Source organism: Carcharhinus amblyrhynchos, unplaced genomic scaffold, assembly GCF_965287045.1.
Source record: "Carcharhinus amblyrhynchos unplaced genomic scaffold, sCarAmb.v2.hapA scaffold_38, whole genome shotgun sequence".
Lineage (NCBI taxonomy): Eukaryota > Metazoa > Chordata > Chondrichthyes > Carcharhiniformes > Carcharhinidae > Carcharhinus > Carcharhinus amblyrhynchos.
The window spans coordinates 7321673-7342731 of NW_027649779.1; the positions used below are offsets into that span (position 1 = coordinate 7321673).

The window sequence follows — 21059 nt, forward strand, 5'->3', positions numbered from 1 at the left end:
AACTGATAGCCTGCTCCCTTATATTCTATATTATTCTCTCTGTATTGCTTGTTTCCGCTGTTTCTCAGCTTTTATCTTTGACCGCCCCATCTTTCTGCTTTTTAAAATATTTCTCAATTTTTCTCTCAGTCTTTCTGTCTCCCCTTTCCTCTGTATCTTTCTCAGGCTGAGTGTGTTCCTATTTAATCGAGACGTTCAAGATCATGGAGAGTTTCTGATTGATTATAGAAGGAAAGACAGGGAGAAAAGCAAAAAAGCCCAACAGGTCTCGTGGCATCTGTTGCGAGAGGAACAGTTCATATTATAAAATAATAATTTTGAGTTCATATAATTCTTCAGGGCAAGAGAAACATGTGTTATCCATCTTAGATTGGGGAATATGATGGGGAGATTTAATAAAGGTGTTTAAAGTGACAAATGTCAATGGAAAGAAACTATGTCCAAGGAGCAGGAGGGTCTGTCAATGGAGAGAATCAATTTCCCAGGTGCAGGAGGCTCTGTAAGCAGAGGACACAGAGATTTGATATAATTGTCAACAGAATTGAAGGGGGTGAAAAGGAGAATTTTTTTTACACAATAAATTGAAATGATCTGGAGTGCACAAACTGACTGGTTGCTAGAAGCAGGTTTAATAGTAATTTTCAAAGGGAATTGGATAAATACTGACAGAGTTATGGTGAATGGGATTAATTAGATACTTCATTCATCTTTATGACAGTCTGAATGTTTCTCCCCTAAGGTTTTGATATTTGATCTTTTCAGTCACCATGTGTCTCAAGCAGAAGATTTAAACATTGGGTTTGATGAGCTGTCAGATCTGTTTCCTATGTATCTTTGTAACTTGAGAACTGCAGATAACCATGAAAAGGAACTGATTATTTTCAATTCCTCTAACAGATACACTTCAGATATCAGAAATCTCAGGAGATCCTCATTTCCTCATTATCCTCTTCTCAAATATAACAGCTGTCAGTCAGGCCAAGTCAGTCACATGTGTCTCTGTTACGATGTTTCCACTTCTATTTTATCACTCACCTCCCAGTGACACTCACCATAACACAGACACCTTAAAATATCATTGCTCCCTTACATCTTGTCCTCCTATTATAATCGAATGTTTGTTGGGCCTCTTGTCTCCCTTAAGGTCAGATTACCTGCAGTTCAAATGACCTCAGGGACACAAACCGACCTTTGAGATTATTATTATACCAGATTCCAGTCAGCCCCAGGAGCTGCAGTTGTAAAATACAGTAAGAAGTCTCACAACACCAGGTTTAAGTTCAACCAGCTTATTTGATAGTAAAGCTTGTGGGATTACTATCAAATAAACTGGTTGAACTTAAACCTAGTGTTGGGAGACTTCTTACTGTGTTTACCCCAGTCCAACGCCAGCATCTCTAAGTCATGACTACCATCGACGTTGTAAAATACAGCAGAATTGGAATAACAGACAGGTTATTGTTTGATACTGACAGTGGCAGAGTAACACACACTGGAATTTAAATACATTATATCAATAGACCATGACTCACTCACACTATCAAATGAAACCTAAACTTTGGTTATAGTGCACTGGATACTGACTGTATTATCATTACATTGGATCTAATGCTGTGTTCACTAACATACTGCAATGTGACTCTTATTATGTGAACAAACACTGTTTATGTTACACTCAGAGTCAGTCAGTGTTTTGCTGGGTTTTCTCTGTGCTCCATCTCCACTCTGATTGGACTGGAGCCTGTGTATGTGTCATTGTTACACTGAGACTCTTATTATTGGACAAGCAGCAAGTCACCGTCACAATGCCCGGCTGATTGACGGTGGCCTGGACCAATGGGAAGAGGGGATAGTGCTGGAGGACCGACCGGGAGCAATCGGTCTTCCAACCAATAGGAGGGAATGAGGGGCGGGGCCAACTTTGACTGGAGCATGCGCAGTGTGAGTAATGGCGATGGAAATCGGCTTTTGTTTTGGGCTCGGAAATCTGTTAGAGGTGATTGGCGGTACGGAGAGAGCAATGGATCGCCCAGGTGGGTGAAAACGCTGCGTAAGCATGTGGTGTAAGCAGCAAACCGCGGAAGAGAGCTTCCCGGACCCAGTTTGTACCGAGCAGGGCCGCAGCTCCTCTGGTTCGCTCCGGGTTAACGTTCGCCATCTTTATTGGGGGCAACACACACACACGCACACACACAGCGGTGCGCGCTCTGCCGCCATGTTTGTCGAGGGCAATGATGTCATTAAGTGGGAGGAGCTTGTTTCCCATTGTTCAGAATGGAGACAACTTGTCCATCAAACTGCATCAACCCTCTGAGTCCCAATGTCTCATTGATGAGGCAGAGCGGTGACAGGGAAGGAAAAATAAAGGGAAATAAAAACAGAAAATGCTGGAAAATCTCAGCAGATCTGACAGCATCTGTGGAGAGAGAATAGAACGCTCTCTCCACTCACATTGTCTGTACCTTTAAGACTTGATTACCTGTAAAAATTTGCATTCCAATCATTATTTTGTGAATTGAGTTTGTGTCTTTCTATGCCTTGTTTGTGGACAGAACTCCCACTCACCTGACAAAGAAGCATCGCTCCGAAAGCTCGTGGATTTTGCTATCAAATAAACCCATTGGACTTTAATCTGGTGCAGTGAGACTTCTTACTGGGTTTACCCCAGTCCAACGCCACCATCTCCACGTCAGAGAGAATAGAACCAACGTTTTGAGACTGGATGATCCTTAAAGCTTGTACATGTGTAAACAGAGCATGTAAACTTCCACACCTCCATGTACCTTTGTACACCTCTATCAATCTACTTTGTTCCAAGGAAAACAACCCCGATTTATCTTAAAAGAAAGACACTGCAACAAGGTAAAAGTGAAAGTAAGAGTTTTATAAATTTTCTTAAATAATTGGTACTCGAAATGTCAGTCTGTGGGGTTAAGAGCTGCACTTGTGAGATGTGGGAGATCTGTGATGCTTCCAGCGTCATAGATGACTACGTCTACAGGAAGTGTACCCAATTGCTGCTCCTTACGTACCACATGGATAGGTTGGAGCTGCAGTTGGATGCATTTTGGAGAATGAAGGTGGTGGAAAGTCTCACAGTTAGGAGCGTTAGAGACATGGTCACACTCAAGGTGCAGGCAGATAGATGCGTGACTGCTAGAAGGGGCAGGCAGTCAGTACAGGAATCCCCTGTGGTCGTCTCCTTCTCTAACAAATATACCGTTTGGATACTATTGGGAGGGGGTATAGCTTATCAGGGGATAAATAGAGCAGCCAGAGACCTGGCGCCACGGCTGGCTTTGTTGTTAGGCAGGGAGGTACAAAGACCACTAGAACAATAATTACAAGGGGCTCTATACTTAGGGGTGCAGATAGGTGCATCTGTGGAAATGAAAGAGACTCCAGGATGTTGTGTTGCCTCCCTGATGTCAGGGTCCAGGAAGTCTCTAAAAGGGCAGAAAGCATTCTGAAACGAGAGGGTGAACAGCCAGTGGTCATGGTACATATTGGTACAAAGGTAGGACGAGGTCCTACAACAGCAGTTAAGGGAGTTAGGTGGAAAGTTAAAAAGCAAGACCTCTTCGGTTGTAATCACAGGATTGCTCCCTGTGCCACCTATCCACTGTCATCTGTTTAAGTAACTCTCCCCAATTTATCAAGGCTAACTCACGCCATTCGTCAGCCCACTGGCCCAATTGATCAAGATCTCATTGCAATCCTAGATAACCTTCTTCACTGTCCACTATGCCAGCAATCTTGGTGTCATCTGCAAACTTACTAACCATGCCTCCTATATTCTCATCCAAATAATTAATATAAATGACAAATAACAGTGGACCCAACACTGATCCCTGAGGCACACTGCTGGTCACAGAGTTCCAATCTGAGAAACAACATCCACTCTCTGGCTTCTGTCATCAAGCCAATTTTGTATCCATTTAGCTACCTTATCGTGGATCCCGTAAGATTTAACCTTGTGCAACAACCTCCCATGCGGTACCTTGTCAAATGCCTTGCTAAAGTCCTTTTAATCTGTACAGATGCTGCCAGATCTGCTGAGATTTTCCAGAATTTTCTCTTTTGGCTTGCTAAAGTCCAGGTTGACAACATCAACTGCATTCCCCTCATCAACTTTCTTGGTTACCCCTTCAAAAAACTCAATCAAATCTGTGAGACACTCACAAAGCCATGCTGACTGTCCCTAATCAGTCCCTGCGTTTTTAAATGCCTGTGGATCCTGTCTCAAAATATCTTCTAACAGCTTACCCACTACAGATGAAAGGCTCACTGGCCTGTAGTTCCCAGGCTTTTCCCTGCAGCCCTTTTTAAACAAAGGCACAACATTTGCCACCCTCCAATCTTCAGGCACCTCGTCTATGATTATCGATGATCCAAATATCATTGCGAGGGGACCCACAATTTCCTCCCTAGCCTCCCACAATGTCCTGGGATACTCTTCATCACGTCCAGGGGATTTATGTATCTTGATGTGCTTTAAGCGATCCAGCACCTCCTTCTTCGTTATATGTACACTCCTCAAAACATCACTATTTATTTCCTCAAGTTCCCTAACATCCATGCACAGTGTCAGCTATTTCTGTGGTGTAGTGGTTATCATGTTCGCTTCCCACACAGCAAGTCCTCGGTTCAAAACCGAGTAAAAAAAAAATTCTTCTTGTAATTATAGGCCAGTTAGTCTTACTTCAGTGGTCGGTAAGTTAATGGAAAAGTTCCTGAAGGATAGCATTTATGACCATTTGGAAAGATGCAGCTTAATCTGGGATGGTCAGCTCGGATTTGTGAGGGGCTAAGTCTTGCCTCACAAATTTGATTGAATTCTATGAGTAGGTAACTAAGTGTGAGGACAAAAGTAGAGCATTTGATGTCGTATACATGGATTTTAGTAAGGCATTTGATAAGGTTCCCCATGGTAGGCTCATGAAGAAAATAGGGAGGTGTGGGATAGAAGGAAATTTGCTGGTTTGATAAGTAACTGGCTATCTCATAGAAGACAGAGGGTGGTGGTGGAGGGAAAATTTTCAGACTGGAGGCCAGTTACCAGCGGTGTACCACAGGGATCAGTGCTGGGTCCTCTGCTATTTGTGACTTTTATCAATGAGTTGGAAGAGGGAGCTGAAGGGGGGGTTAGTAAATTTGCCGATGATACCATGATTGGTGGAGTAGTGGGTGAGGTGGAGGGCTCTTATAGGCCGCAAGGAGACATTGATAGGATGCAGAGCTGGGCTGAGGTGCAAAGTGATTCATTTTGGTAGGACAAACTTGAATGCGGATTACAGAGCCAACAGCAGGGTTCTGAGGAATATGGAGGAACAAAGAGATCTTGGGGTTCATATCCACAGATCTCTGAAGGTTGCCACTCAAGTGGATAGAGCTGTGAAGAAGGCCTATAGTGTGTTAGTGTTTATTAACAGGGGGTTTGAGTTTAAGAGCAGTGGGGTTATGCTGCAACTATACAGGACCTTGGTAAGACCACATTTGGAATATTGTGTTCAATTCTGGTCACCTCACTATAAGAAGGATGTGGAAACATTTGAGAGAGTGCAGAGGAGATTTACCAGGAAGCTGCCTGCTTTGGGGGATAGGTCTTATGAGGAAAGGTTGAGGGAGCTGCAGCTTTTCTCTTTAAAGCGGAGGAGGATGAGAGGCGACTTAATAGGAGTTTATAAGATCCTGAAAGAGGGCTTTACAGAAATAATCAGTGTCAGTACAGCATAGAAATTCAGGACAGGTAATTGTAATTTCTATGGAACATTCTTTCCCCTCTCATTCCCCAAAAGTTGTAAATCTCTATCCCACACACTGTCCCTCCATTCTCACCCTGCTGTATCTAATATTCACCCTCCCAATTCTCCTGAAGGTGCTGATTGAGGCTGATTGACGGATCCACGCTTCCTGTTCTGGAGGCACATAGCTGAAAATCTCCATACAGGCTGTCATACAGATATACATCTATATGACTGGACTACAAATGTGTGGAATATATAGACTGGATCCACCTCCTTTCCCTTCAGTTGCTGCAAGTCCCCAATTTTCCCCAGAATGAGAAAAGAAATGGAAAATGGAAAACATTGATTTCCTCCCAGATGTTCCCCCCCAGATGGGTTGCATGGTAGCACAGTGGTTAGCACTGCTGCTTCACAGCTCCAGGGATCTGGGTTTGATTCCCGGCTTGGGTCACTGTCCGTGTGGAGTTTGCACAGTCTCCTTGTGTCTGCGTGGGTTTTCTTTGGGTGCTCCTGTTTCCTCCCACGGTCCAAAGATGTGCAGGTTAGGTTGATTGGCCATGCTAACAATTGCCCCTTCGAGTCCTGAGATGCATAGGTTCGAGGGATTAGCGGGTAAATATGTAGGGATGAAGGGGTAGGGCCTGGGTGGGATTGTGGTGAGTGCAGACTCGATGGGCCGAAGGGCCTCTTTCTGCACTGAAGGGATTCTATGATCATTTGTTGCACAGAGGAAGCTTTACCCTGAAGCTCATTGGCTAACATCCGCATTGTGACATCACATTGGAGCCCGAATTAAATCAGCCAGTAGGAATCACTCTGCTCTGCGGTGACATCTCCGGATTCCAGTGCGCAGGCGCGCGGACCCGGGAGCCCCGCCCCCACCCGCTGCTCCCCTCCCCCTCCCCGGAGCCCCGCCCCCACCCACTGCTCCCCTCCCCCTCCCCGGAGCCCCGCCCCCACCCATTGTTCCAGTCTCCTACCCGGGATCCCCACCCCCCACCCACTGCTCCCCTCCCCCTCCCAGGAGCCCCGCCCCCACTCACTGTTCCCCTCCCCCTCCCGGGAGCCCCGCCCCCACTCACTGTTCCCCTTCTCCTCCTCGAGCCAAGGTTTCCAGACAAGCGGCTGGCGGCTCCAGCCAGAGCGAGAAGCCACTCGGTGATCTACCCCTCCCCCCGGCCCAGGAGTGCGCATGTCCAAGGGAGAGGGGAACCTGTGCATGTGCGGGGCTGTGTCCACCTCTTCCGTGACCAGCAAGCTTAGATGGGAGAGTTGGAGGACTGGAAGAACTCTGGTCCTCCAGCCAATCACGGGCTTTGTGTGAGTGAAGATTGAGCTTCAGAAAACCTAAAACTTGCTGCTGTCTCCAACATTTGTGAGTCAAACACTTTCCTTCCCCCACCCCCTTTCCATTTCTTATTATTTCTAGTTCTGTAATATATTACTGTAGCCATATTATATATTTCCAGTCATAAACTCATTGCAGCACAGGAGTCTATTGGGCAACTTGAGTCATGGAATCCCTACAGTGCAGAAGGAGGCCTTTCGGCCCATCAAGTCTGCACTGACTCTCCAACAGAGCATTCTTCAGAGACTCTCTCCCTGCAGTATGACAGATTTATCCTGGTAATCCCCCCAACCCACACATCCTGGGACACTGAGTGGCAATTGAGTAGGGCTAATCAACCTAACCTGTACATCTTATGGACAGTAAGAAGTCTCACAATACCAGGTTAAAGTCCAACGGGTTTATTTGTTACCAGGAGCTTTCGGAGCACTGCTCCTTCAGGGGAGTGGCCACTCACCTGATGAACCTGGTGTTGTGTGCCCACCACTGTCCACCTTCGACATCTCCACATCACCTTACAGACTGCAGATTGATTCTCTGCAGAACGAACCAATCAGTCCTTTTCTTTCTCTCTATCAATATTCCTCTGCAAGTTTATTCCCTTCAAGTGCCCACCCAATTTCATTTTGAAATGATTGAACATCTTCTGTTCCACCATCCTCATAGGCAGCGAGTTCTAGATATGTGCTCTCCCTACCTAGATATAAATCTTCCTCAAATCCCCATTCTACCACATCTCAGTTAATAATTACACTTTTATCCAGTATTATAGACATCTGTCTGGCAGCCTGCATGGAGATTTTCAGCTCTCTGTATCCAGGACGGGAAGCAGTGAGCATGGATCTGTCAATCAGCCCCTTCAGGAGAATTGGGAGGGTGAATATTAGATACAGCAGAGTGAGAATGGAAGGAGAGTGTGTGGGATGGAGATTTACAGCTTCTGGGGAATGAGAGAGGAAAGAATGTTCCATAGAAACTAGAATTGTCTGTTCTGAATTTCTATGACACAGATGACTTTTGTAAATTTGTTTTATAGGGGAACAGAAGGTGAGGATTTATATACAGAAATCTCAAACCAAACATCACATCAAGATCTGACAGAGTCACTCAATTCATCGGGACCTCAATGTCATCGGCCTTTGGATCTAGAAGGAGAAATGTTTCTTTGTTCTGTCTGCTTAAGGAGATTTTAAGCATCAGTGTGACTGGAAAAGCAGCGAGATGCACAAACACAGTTGAGTCAGAGTGTTCCAGTGCACTGAGTATGGAAAGAGCTTTAACCAGTTACACAGCCTGAAAATACATCTCAGCATTCACAGCGGGGAGAGACTGTACCCATGATCTGTGTGAGATTTAACTGATTGTTTAACCTGGAGAGTCACAAGGACACCTGCAACATGGAAAACCCATGGAAATGTGGTGATTGTGGGAAAGGATTCAGTTTTCCATCTCAGCTGGAAATTCATTGGCGCAGTCACTCTGGGGAGAGGCCGTTCACCTGCTCTGTGTGTGGGAAGGGATACATTCAGATAATTGATTTACAGAGACACCAGCGAGTTCACACTGGGGGGAGGCCATTCACCTGCTCTGTGTGTGGGAAAGGATTCACTCGGTTATCCAGTCTGCAGAGACACCATCGATTTCACACTGGGGAGAGACCTTTCACCTGCTCTGTGTGTGGGAAGGGATTCACTCAGTTAATTGATTTGCAGAGCCATCAGCGAGTTCACACTGGGGAGAGGCCGTTCACCTGCACTGAGTGTGGGAAAGGATTCAGTGTGGCATCAGGTCTGCGGAGACACCAGTTAGTTCACACTGGGGAGAGGCCGTTCACTTGCTCTGTGTGTGGGAAGGGTTTCAGTCAACTGCCCTACTTGCTGAGGCACAATGTCACTCACACCCAGGAGAGACCCTTTAAATGCTCCGACTGTGGGAGGGATTTCAAAAGCTCTCAGCTAATGATGTCCCACCAGCGCATTCACACTGAGGAGAGACCGTTCAGCTGCTCTCACTGCACAAAGAGATTCAGATCATCATCTGCCCTGCGGACACACCAGCGAGTTCACACTGGGGAGAGACCGTTCACCTGCACTGTGTGTGGGACGGGATTCACTCAGTCATCCCGACTGCAGAAACACCAGCGAGTTCACACTGGGGAGAGACCGTTCACCTGCACTGTGTGTGGGACGGGATTCACTCAGTCATCCCGACTGCAGAAACACCAGCGAGTTCACACTGGGGAGAGACCGTTCACCTGCACCGTGTGTGGGACGGGATTCGCTCAGTCATCCCGACTGCAGAAACACCAGCGAGTTCACACTGGGGAGAGACCGTTCACCTGCACCGTGTGTGGGACGGGATTCGCTCAGTCATCCCGACTGCAGAAACACCAGCGAGTTCACAAGTCATAGTCATAGTTTCAGCCCATTGAGTCTGCACTGACAACACCATACTAAATTTACACTAATCCATTTTCCAGCACTTGGCTGATAGAGTTTGAACTGTCAAAACATTCAAGTGCTTGTCAATGTGCTTTTTAAAGATTGTGAGGTTTCCTGCCTCTACTACCCTCCCAGACAGTGAATTCCAGATTCCCACCACCTTCTGGGTGAAAACATTTTTCCTCACATCCCCCAAAACCTAAGCAATAGGGGAAGGATGTCAGCAATAGGGGGAGGAAGTGTCCGGATTCTATGGACAAATTAAATCCCATTGTGTCAGAGGATAAAATGAAATTTGCTGAAATAAATGACAAACGTAATTAATGATTTTTTTATATGGGAAATGATTGGTTCACACCTAATGAAAGGCAGGAGAATTTGACATGAAGAATGTATAATTGATCTATCCTAAGCATTTACGTCAGTGTTATTGCAGAGATCAGAACGCTTCTCTTAGAGTTATTACACTGTCCGATAATGTTTCCCTGCGATCGTTGGTCAAATAAAAGATAAGTCTGTAAACTGGGACACTGGCTTTCGTGAGTCTTTGTATTGTCTGAAGGTTTTGGTAATACCTGGTCTCCAGTGGTAAAGTACCCAGTGTGTTGGGGGCAATGAACTCAGAAGAATCATTCAACACTCAAGGATTCAATCAACAAACAGTTTATTGAGTTACCATTACCACCTGTTAGATTGTTGTTCTTTATCTGGGGTTGAAGTGACAACAAGAGAATCTTCAGTTATTCCAAATTCCTCCAGGCTACGTTTAAAATTTCCAGATTTAACTGGTTCAAATAAATCCACAATTATAAACCAAAATAGACATGAGTTTCTGAGCGATTTAAAAATAAATCAACTGATTGCTGAAAGGGTTAACTTTTCTACAGAGCCTTTTGTACAGAGCCTAAAGCAAGTGAGAAAAAAAAAACTTGGCACTCAATTAAGGCATTTTACATGATTTAAAAAAAACTTTTCTAACAAAACAAACTCAATTTTAAACTTCATTATTCATTTTTTTGTTACATTCTTCAACCTAATTATTGTAATTTGGTCAGTTATTGTTAGGGATGGGTAACTTTTGTGCTTTATAAACTGATTCACTCATTTTGTTAATTCTACATGGGCTTGGAGACTCAGAAGCCAGACTTCTTCATTCTTATCCTTATTTTCCTCTCCCACCACTCCCTCTGTTTTGGGGGAGGGTCGTGGGGATTCCAAATCTCATTTTATCATAAAAGTGAAATACTGCAGATGCTGGAATCTGAAACAAAAACACAAAATGCTGGAAAATCATAAGAACATAACATAAGAACATAAGAAATAGGAGCAGGAGTAGGCCATCTAGCCCTTCGAGCCTGCCCCGCCACTCAATAAGATCATGGCTGATCTGTTGTGGTTCAGTTCCACTTTCCCGCCCTCTCCCCATAACCCTTAATCCCCTCTCTTATCAAGAACCCATCAACCCGCGTCTTAAAAATATTTAACGAGGCAGCCTCCACCACTTCAACGGGCAGAGAATTCCAGAGATTCACCACCCTTTGAGTGAAGAAGTTCCTCCTCAACTCCGTTCTAAACCGCCTCCCCTTTATCTTGAGGCTGTGCCCCCTAGTCCTACTGTCTTTTTTGAGCGGGAAGAGTCTCTCCACCTCTATCCTATCCATCCCATTCATCATCTTATACGTCTCAATGAGATCTCCCCTCATTCTTCTAAACTCTAACGAGTACAAGCCTAGTTTATTCAGCCTCTCCTCATAGCTCAACCCCCTCAACTCCGGTATCAGCCTAGTAAACCTCCTCTGCACTCCCTCCAGGGCCAAAATATCCTTGCGCAGGTCTGACAGCATCTGTGGAGAGAGAATAGAATCAATGTCTCAAATCTGAGCCATCAAAATGGCTCTATTTTATTGATAGATTTTGTGTTCTTACTTTCCAAATGGCAGGTAAGTGACCTGTCTGGTACCCAATTGAGCTCTGATTTTTCACTGGCCATGATGGGGTAAGATAATAACCATTAGAATCTCTCAGAGGGTCCGCTTTTCAGTCCTGTGCTACTTGGAGTATACCATCACTTCACTAACTATCGGGTCACAAATCAGTCAGTTTTTAATCACAAATTTAGGATAAATTAATTTAAACAATGCCTGAGAATGCTTCTTAATTTCTTATCCAACTACCTACCACTGTTTGTTAATTGGTCAGACTCCCCTTTTTACAGATTCGGGTATCTCAACCACTGAACACCAGCTGGTCCTGGGATAAGTTTAATTCCAACTCATTCCCAGTAAATATTCCCACCAGGTCCTCCCTGGGGGCCCTGCTCAGCAGCTTTAATGGTCAGTAATTGCAGAAACTGAGCTGTCAGAGGAACGTGGTCAAGACAGTCCAGTCCCATAATGCCTCACATTCAATCTGCACTCCTTCCATTATAACAGAATATATGTCTGTCTGTAGCTGCCTCGGCCATGGTCAACCCCAACACTGCCTTCCTGAACTGCTACAATGCCTGTAAATACACCCACAGTGCTGTTAGGGAGTGATTTCCAGCTACACGTTCCAGACTTTCACTAACTGTAGGTGGTTAACAGATTGATATATTCCATTCAACCACACCCAAGCTGAGTTATCCCAATTATTGTCCAGGACAATATATTCACAATATCTATAAAACAGGAATTAAACATTGCCATTTGATTTCAGGTACTAACATATTCTGTTAGTTTGTTCTTTATTGTCGATGTCAGGCTGGGGTTGTTCCCCTTGGAGCAAAGGAGGTTGAGGGGAGATTTGAACGAGGTGGACAAGATTCTGACAGGTTTAAATAAGGTGGACAAAGTAAAGTTGTTCCCATTCGCTGATGGGACAAGGACGAGGGGGACACAGATTTAAAGTTTTGGGTCAGAGATGTAGGGGGAGGAATGTGAGGAAGAATATTTTGATGCAGCGAATGGTAATGACCTGGAACTCGCTGCCTCCGAGGGTGGAGGAAATGGAGACACTAAACAATTACAAAGGAAACTGGATGCACATTTTGGGGGGGGGGGGGTTTCAAACAGAAATATTGACTAAATATCTCTGAACTTCCTAACACCCTGTCACTCTGTGATCCTTGTGAAATTTAAAACCAGGTATTCGCAACAAGACTCAAAGAGCATCAGCCCACTGGAGGCAAAGTCGTGAGACTGGCCAGTCCAGCAGAAAGAAACCCTCTGGCCCTCCCCATTGACTAACTGTGAGAATGAACAAAATGCCGTCCTGGACGTAATTGAGAGCAGAAACAATAACAGCAGAATCCAATCTCTGTGATCTTGTTGGTGCCTCAGCAGCTGTGATAAAACTCTGAACCCTTTTTATACACTGAGCAGGTGAACAGTTTCTCCCCAGTGTAACCTCACTGATGTCTCAGCAGGTGGGATAACTGAGTGAATTCCTTCCCACACTGAGAGCAGGTAAACGGCTTCTCCCCAGTGTGAACTCGCTGATGTCTCTGCAGGTTGGATAACTGACTGAAACCCTTCCCACACTGAGAGCAGGTAAACGGCTTCTCCCCAGTGTGAACTCGCTGGTGTGTCTGCAGGTGGAATTGTCGAGTGAATCCCTTCCCACACTGAGAGCAGGTGAACGGTCTCTCCCCAGTATGAACTCGCTGGTGTGTCTGCAGGCTGGAGAATTGAGTGAATCCCTTCCCACACTGAGAGCAGATGAACAGCCTCTCCCCAGTATGAACACGCTGGTGTGTCTGCAGGCTGGACAATTGAATGAATCCCTTCCCACACTGAGAGCAGATGAATGGCCTCTCCCCATTGTGAATTTGTTTGTGCCTCTGCAAGGTGGATGACACAGTGAATCTCTTCCCACACTGAGAGCAGGTGAACGGCCTCTCCCCAGTGTGGATGCGCTGATGTGCCTGCAGGTCGGATAACCGAGTGAACCTCTTCTCACACTGAGAGCAGGTGAATGGCCTCTCCCCAGTGTGAACTCGCTGGTGTGTCCGCAGATTGGACAACTGGTTGAATCCCTTCCCACACTGAGAGCAGGTGAACGGCCTCTCCCCAGTGTGAATTCGCTGGTGTCTCTGCAAAGTGGTTAACACAGTGAATCCTTTTCCACACTGAGAGCAGGTGAATGGTCTTTCTCCAGTGTGAACTCGCTTGTGTGACTGCAGGTGGGGGAGTCGAATGAATCCCTCCCCACACTGAGAGCAGATGAATGGCCTCTCCCCAGTGTGGCTGCGCCGATGAGCATCCAGCAGAGATGGGAATCTGTATCTCTTTCCACAGTCCGCACATTTCCATGGTTTCTCCATGGTGCAGGCGTCCTTGCCTCTGCCTTGGATGGACAATCAGTTGAAGACTCGTTCACACGCACAATACATGTACAGTCTCTCCCTGCTGTGAATGGTGTGATATTTATTCAGGCTGTGTAACTGGTTAAAGCTCTTCAGTCAGTGCACTGGAACACTCTCACTTGAATGTGGAAGTGTGTTGATGCTTTTCTAGTCACACTGATGTTTGAAATCTTTTCAAATCTCCTTCCAGATTCAATGGTTGATGATATTCAGGTCCCGAGGAACATGACTCTGCCAGATCTAGACCTGACTTTTGAAATTTCAGCCTGTGATTCCTCTTTCAATATCCTGTAAAACAAGTTGACACAAGTCATCAGTGTCAGTACAGGATCGAAATTCAGAACAGACAATTCTAGTTTCTATGGAACATTCTTTCTCTCTCATTCCCCAAAAGCTGCAAATCTCCATCCCACACTCTCCCTCCATTCTCACTCTGCTGTATCTAACATTCACCCTCCCAATTCTCCTGAAGTTGATGATTGAGGCTGATTGACAGATTCATACTCACTGATTCCTGTCCTGGATGTGGAGATGTCGGTGTTGGACTGGGGTTAACACAGTAAGAAGTCTTACAACACCAGGTTAAAGTCCAAAGGTTTATTTGGTAGCAAACGTCACTAGCTGAAAATCTCCATGCAGGCTGCCAGACAGATATGACTGGACTAAAAACGTGTGGAATATACAGACTGGATTCACTCCCTTACCCTTCAGTTGCTGCAGGTCCCCAATTTCCCCCAGAATGAGAATAGAAATGGAAAGGGGGAGACACTGATTTCCTCCCAGAGGAGGAAGTGTCTTCTAAAGCTCATTGGCCAACTTCCGTATTGTGACGTCACAATCGAGCACTGCCTGAATCAGCCAATAGGAATCACTCCGCGGTGACGTCCTAGGATTTCAGTGCGCACGCCCGGGCACACGAACCCAGCAGCCCCGCCCCCCTCGCTCTCCCCCGCCCCCCCGGTCGAGCAAAGGTCATCGAAGCAAAACACTGCGGATTGGACACCAGCTCAGGGCTGGCGGTCAAAGCCCCGCCCACCGCCACGTGGGTTCGGGTTCCGTCTCCTCATTGTCCTCATGCGGGAGATTGACCAATGGCAACGCGTGGAGGACCGCGTGGCGCTGGTCCTCCAGCCAATCAGAGTCTTGTATCAATGTCCGCGCGGAGCTTCCTGTGGACATGAATGTGGGGGTTCGATCAGTAAGTTTGCTGATGATAGAAAAATTGGTGTTGTGGTCAATAGTGAAGAGGAAAGCCTTGGATTACAGGACGGTATGACTGGCTGGTTAGATGGACAGAACAGTGGCAAATGTCATTTAACCCCGAAATGTCTGAGGTGATGCATTTTGGAAGAACTACAAGGCAGGGAATACACAATGAAGAATAGGACACCAGGAAGTACAGAGGAGCAGAGGGATCTTGGGGTGCATGTCCATCGGATCCTGAAGACAGCAGGACCATAAGAACATAAGAAATAGGAGCAGGAGTAGGCCATCCAGCCCTTCGAGCCTGCCCCGCCATTCAATAAGATCATGGCTGATCTGTCGCTGCTCAGTTCCACTTTCCCGCCCTCTCCCCATAACCCTTAATCCCCTCTCCTATCAAAAACCCATCAACCCATCAGGACCAGACTGATAAAGTGGTTAAGAATGGATATGGGATACATATCTTTTTTAGCTAAGGCATCAAATATTCCAATAGTAAGAAGTCTTACAACACCAGGTTAAAGTCCAACGGGTTTATTTAGTAGCAAACACCATTAGCTTTCGCTTGCTGCTCCTTCGTCAGGTGATTGGGAGATTTTTTCACAAACAGAGCATACAAAGACACAAACTCAATCACAGAATAGTGATTGAAACACCAGACTTTACAGCTTAAAGGTACAATGTAAGTGGAGAGAGCATGAGCACAAGTTAAAGAGATGTGTATTGTCTCCATTCAGACTGTTTGTGAGATTTTGCAAGTCCAGGAAAGTCATGGGGGTTACAGATAGTGTGAAATAAACCCAAGATCCCAGTTGAGGCCATCCTCATGTGCAGAACTTGGCTATCAGTCTCTGCTCAGCGACTCTGCGCTATCGTGCATCGTGAAGGATGCCTTGGAGAACGCTTACCCGAAGACCAGAAGCCGAATGCCCATGACTGCTGAAGTGTTCCCCAACAGGAAGAGAACAGTCTTGCCTGGTGATTGTCAAGCAGTGTTCATTCATCCGTTGACGTAGCGTCTGCATGGTCTCCCCAATGTACCATACCATGGTTGTGAGACCGGCCACCCCAGCAGAAATACTCTGATCCTCCCCATTGACCAACCATGAGAATGAACAAAATGCAGTCCTGGATGTAATTGAGAGCTGAAACAGTAACAGCAGAATCCAACCCTGAATATCACTCGTGAACTTGTTGGTGTCTCAGCAGCTGGGATGAAACTCTGAATCCCTTCCCACACTGAAAGCAGGTAAACGGCCTCTCCGCAGTGTGAACTCACTGGTGTGTCCACAGGCTGGATAACAGAGTGAATCCCTCCCCACACGGAGAGCAGGTGAATGGCCTCTCCCCAGTGTGAACTCGCTGGTGTATCCACAGGTCGGATATTCGAGTGAATCCTTTCCCATGCTGAGAGCAGGTGAATGGTCTCTCCCCAGTGTGAACTCGCTGGTGTATCCACAGGTCGGATATTCGAGTGAATCCCTTCCCACACTGAGAGCAGGTGAACGGTCTCTCCCCAGTGTGAACTCGCTGGTGTGTCTGCAAAGTGGATAACACAGTGAATCCTTCCCCACACTGAGAGCAGGTGAACGGCATCTCCCCAGTGTGAACTCGCTGGTGTGTCTGCAAAGTGGATAACACAGTGAATCCTTCCCCACACTGAGAGCAGGTGAACGGCATCTCCCCAGTGTGAATTCACTGGTGTCTCTGCAAAGTGGATAACACAGTGAATCCCTTCCCACACTGAGAGCAGGTGAATGGTCTGTCTCCAGTGTGAACTCGCTGGTGTATCTGCAGGCTGGATGAATCAGTGAATCCCTTCCCACACTGACAACACGTGAACGGCTTCTCCCCAGTGTGAACTCGCTGGTGTGTCTGCAAGTGGGATAACCGAGTGAATCCCTTTCCACACACAGAGCAGGTGAATGGCCTCTCCCCAGTGTGAACTCGCTGGTGTCTCTGCAGTTGGGGGAACTGCATGAATCCCTTCCCACACTGAGAGCAGATGAATGGCCTCTCCCCAGTGTGGTTGCGCCGATGAGCTTCCAGCAGAGAGGGGATACTGTATTTCTTTCCACAGTCTGCACAGTTCCATGGTTTATCCATGATGCAGGCGTCCTTGCCTCTGCCTTGGGTGGACAATCAGTTGAAGCCTTGTCCACACACACAACACGTGTAGTCTCTCCCCGCTGTGAATGGTGTGATATTTATTCAGGCTGTGTAACTGGTTAAATCTCTTCAGTCAGTGCTCTGGAAAACTCTCACTTGAATTTGGCAGTGTGTTGATGCTTTTCCAGTCACACTGATGTTTAAAATCTTTTCAAATCTTCTTCCAGATTCAATGGCCAATGATATTCAGGTCCCGAGGAATATGACTCTGCCAGATCTAGACTTGACGTTTGAGATTTCAGCCTCTGGTTCCTCTTTCAATGTCCTGTAAAACAAGGTGACACAAGTCAGCAGTGTCAGAACAGGATAGAAATCCAGAACAGACAATTCTAGTTTCTAAGGACATTTTTTCCTCTCTTCTTCCCCACTGAGGATGAGCAAAAGACAACAAGAAGTGAAGTTTGTGGGGTGTGACAGTGAGGGGGTGGGAAGAGACACAGGATCTGGGGGAGGGTGAGGGGAGGGGGTGGGAGTGGTCTCTCGTGTGGAGTCAGTGCCCAGCTCCCAGTCTCTGGAGAAAAGTCTCAGGAAGCCCACAATGGTGTGACTGATCGATAAAAATAAATCAATGCTGGGAGGGTGATTTTAGAAAGTCTCTCCCTAAGGGGATGGACACAGCTTGTTACCAGGTTAAAGAGGGGAGTTTAGCTCTTTCCAGGGACTGGAGGAGGGAGAAGGGGAGGTAGGGTGGGGTGGGGGGGGGTGTGCTTCCAGACTCTGTCCTTTCCCCCGGCTCTCGGATGAACCAGTTCTGGTTAGATTGTGGGCTGGGGGGGGGCCTGGAGCCGGAAACCCTGGGGTTAAAATAGCCCGGCTTTGTAATTAGTCACAAACAGGTTAACCCTTTGGTGGGTGGCAAAGCGTAAATTAAATATCTGTAAAATGAAACTGTCTGTTGGTTATGTGTGTTTGAGAGCTTGTTTTAAAACCATTGGTCCAATTGAAAGCCTGTTTTGCTGCTGGGATTCTGGCTGCTGCTTTGGACACAGATGTTATAAAGTTGTCTTCTGCAGCCTGCTTTCTGCAGTTTAAAATCCCAAAGACACAGGCTTTCGAAAGACTCAACGCTGGATGGGTTATTTTAGTTTTCTCAGCATTTCCTTTCAATATTTATATGGGGCAAACACCACATTTTTTTCCTAATATATGCAACTTCATTACAATATTTGATGGGGGGGAAAGAGACAGACAGGCAGGGAGAGAGATGGAGAGAGAAAGAGACATGGGAAAAAGGCAGGGCAGAGTGAGGGGAAAATAGGAAAAGACAGCAAAAGGTGAGGCTTGTGGGGGTTGCGGTTAGGGGGTGAGAAGAGATACAGAATCTGGGGGTGGGGTCTCGTGTGGAGAGGGAGAGAGAGGAAGATGTCTGATTCCCTTATTTCCCACTCACTTGACCCCAATCCTGACAATATTACTTTGTATCTGGCCCTGTTCAGGCTGTGTGGGATCTTGCTGTGCACTCATGTTCTGTGTTTCTCCCCCCCTCCCCCTCCACATTTCTCACACTGTGACTATGCCCCACAATTTAAATGTAAAAAAGATGGAGAAGAAGAAGGAGGGTGGGGTAGCAGAGAGAAACAGGGGGAATGGAGAAGGGGTGGGGAGTGTTGGGGGGTCAGGGAACGGGGGTTGGGGACAGAGACAGAGGCTCTGAGGGTGGGGGTGTCCTCCTGCAGTGTGAGATTCCTTGTGGGATCCGGATTGTAACATTCTCAGTCTCTCTCTCTCTCTCCCTCTCACTGTAAAGCACTCAGGAGGGAGAGGGAGCTGAAATTCAAATTCCTGAGCCTGGGGGAAAGGCTTGGTCTCAATCCCAGAGTCCTGCTTGTGTTTTTAGACAGGGCGCTGGGATTTGTGGGTGTGGATGGAGAGGATTGTTCTGGTTAACTGGGGAGAGGGAGATTTGTTCTTTCTAGCTGAGGTATAATGCAGCCTCTGTGACTAGGCCTCACTTCAAGGACTAATTCTCAGGAGCCCTTTTGCATTCCCCACCAGGGTTTAAGTGGCTGGATTCCGTGGTTCAATAAACTGTGCAGCAGCCACTTCAGGATGGGAGTGTGGATTTTCGTGCTCTCCCTCTCTCATTTCTCTTTTGATTGTGAGGTTTTATTTTGAATGGTTGAGAGGGATTTCGAGGGGGATTGAAGAGGGTTTGGGCAGTGGTGGGTATGGAGCTGAGAGGGATTTGGAGGGGAATTGTCGAGGGTTTGGACAGTGAGGAGGGTTTGGGCAGTGAGGGGGGTACGGGGCTGAGGGGGAGTTGGAGGGGGATTGAAGAGGGTTTGGGCAGTGGTGGGAGGTACGGAGCTGAGAGGGATTTTGGAGGGGAATTGGAGAGGATTTGGGCAGTGAGGAGTGTTTGGGCAGTGAGGGGGGTACGGGGCTGAGGGGGATTTGGAGGGGAATTGACGAGGGTTTGGACAGTGAGGAGGGTTTGGGCAGTGAGGGGGGTACGGGGCTGAGGGGGAGTTGAAGAGGGATTGAAGAGGGTTTGACAAAAATTTATCTATCTCAAGATTTAAAGGGAGCAACTAATTTAACATCAACTGCCTTCTGTAGGACAGAGTTCTAAACCTCTACCATCCTGAGTAGAGGTGCTTCTTAACCAGGATTTGTGAATCTCTGGGCTTTTCCAGTCATAGAAAGACCTGAAATTTTCTCTCTGACAGAATCAACAAACCTGTAACATTCCACATTCAGATTCTGCTGACATTCAGGTCCTGTTGTGTTGAATGACTCAGTCAGATCACAATGTGATGTTTGATTTGTGTTTCCCGTCTGTCAATTCTCCACTTCCAGCACCCTGTAAATTTACAGAAACCATCACTGTCAGTCCAGGATAGAAGTTCATCTTCAGGTGTAGACGCTTGTTTCACAACTAACTAAACTCAGGACAGAGCTGTGCTGCCTGTTGACACTAGCTACTGCGTTAGTTATTTAAATTTTATACCTTGGTGCTTCAGCTTCAATTGTAATTGAATCACAAAACATGATTATTTTGATGCAATAGCACCCTTCAATGGCGGCTATCTTACCCAGCATTCACAGGGAACCAGAATAAGACCTCGTCCCGGGACAGGTCTTGCGCATGCGCACTGTAGATCTGAAACGCATGCGCAGTGGGTGTTGCTGCTGCGCTCGCGGGAAGGCGGTTTTATCGGCTCCGGGTTTCCAGGGAAACGGCTGATTCTGGAGGGTAATGGAGGCGGTGGGGTGGGTGGGGAGGCTTCATCAGCACCCAGTGGAGACAGGAAACCCCGAGTAATAACTGCTGGGTGCCGCCTTCGTCCCATTGGGGACCGCGAGCACAGATGCCGGAGTTGGAGGCCCCGAGTTAACGGCTGTCATCCTGAGGGAAGCGCTGCGCATGCGCGGAGCTCCCTGCCAGCAGGAGGAGAGAATGTTGTGAATTTCTATCCGGGACTGACAGGGAGGGACTTTGTTTGGAACCTCCTTTTACAGGGAGTTAGAGGGGGAGGATTTACACACAGAAAACTCAACCCCAAGAGAAACGTTCCTCGCTTAATTTCCATTCTTGACTGACGGTGATGATCTTTTACAGGAAATTTGATGACAAAATTTGAAGGCAAACTCAAACCAGACATCAGATCAAAACCTGACAGAGTCCACTCCTTTCATCAGAACCTGAATGTAAGTATGTCTGTAGAAAAAAGATCCAAACACTTGTGTGACTGGAAATAGGAAACAATAATGTCGTGGAAGGATTTGCAAAAATGGGATCCAAAACTTCACCACATCCTTGAGTGAAGAAATCCTTCCTCATCTGAGCTTTCTCTCCATTTTCC

The 21059-nt window shown here is 46.7% G+C and overlaps 2 protein-coding genes and 1 long non-coding RNA gene across 3 annotated transcripts in view; 1 reads left to right on the plus strand and 2 right to left on the minus strand.

Annotated features, from left to right (window-relative positions):
* Positions 1-21059, minus strand: part of LOC145362489 (uncharacterized) — a 46814-nt gene that overhangs the window by 9879 nt on the left and 15876 nt on the right. The window contains exons 4-6 of the mRNA XM_080218504.1: positions 16810-17043; positions 12929-13719; positions 6220-6225 (exon numbers count right to left, since the gene is read on the minus strand). Coding sequence (XP_080074630.1) covers positions 6220-6225; positions 12929-13719; positions 16810-17043 — 1031 coding nt within the window. The remainder of the gene's footprint in view (positions 1-6219; positions 6226-12928; positions 13720-16809; positions 17044-21059) is intronic.
* LOC145362310 (uncharacterized) lies at positions 8246-9506 on the plus strand. Its single transcript, XM_080218391.1, has one exon. It carries the CDS (start codon positions 8493-8495, stop codon positions 9504-9506), a length of 1014 nt encoding a protein of 337 aa, XP_080074517.1. The 5' UTR covers positions 8246-8492.
* Positions 17498-20389, minus strand: LOC145362548 (uncharacterized). Its single transcript, XR_013889999.1, has 3 exons — positions 20289-20389; positions 19934-20056; positions 17498-17518 (listed from the first exon to the last, which is right to left on the minus strand). It is a non-coding gene; the product is annotated as an uncharacterized LOC145362548 (long non-coding RNA).

Excerpts from the sequence above, each read along its gene's own strand:
- LOC145362310 (XM_080218391.1), top strand. The coding sequence starts at position 8,493 with ATGGAAAACCCATGGAAATGTGGTGATTGTGGGAAAGGATTCAGTTTT.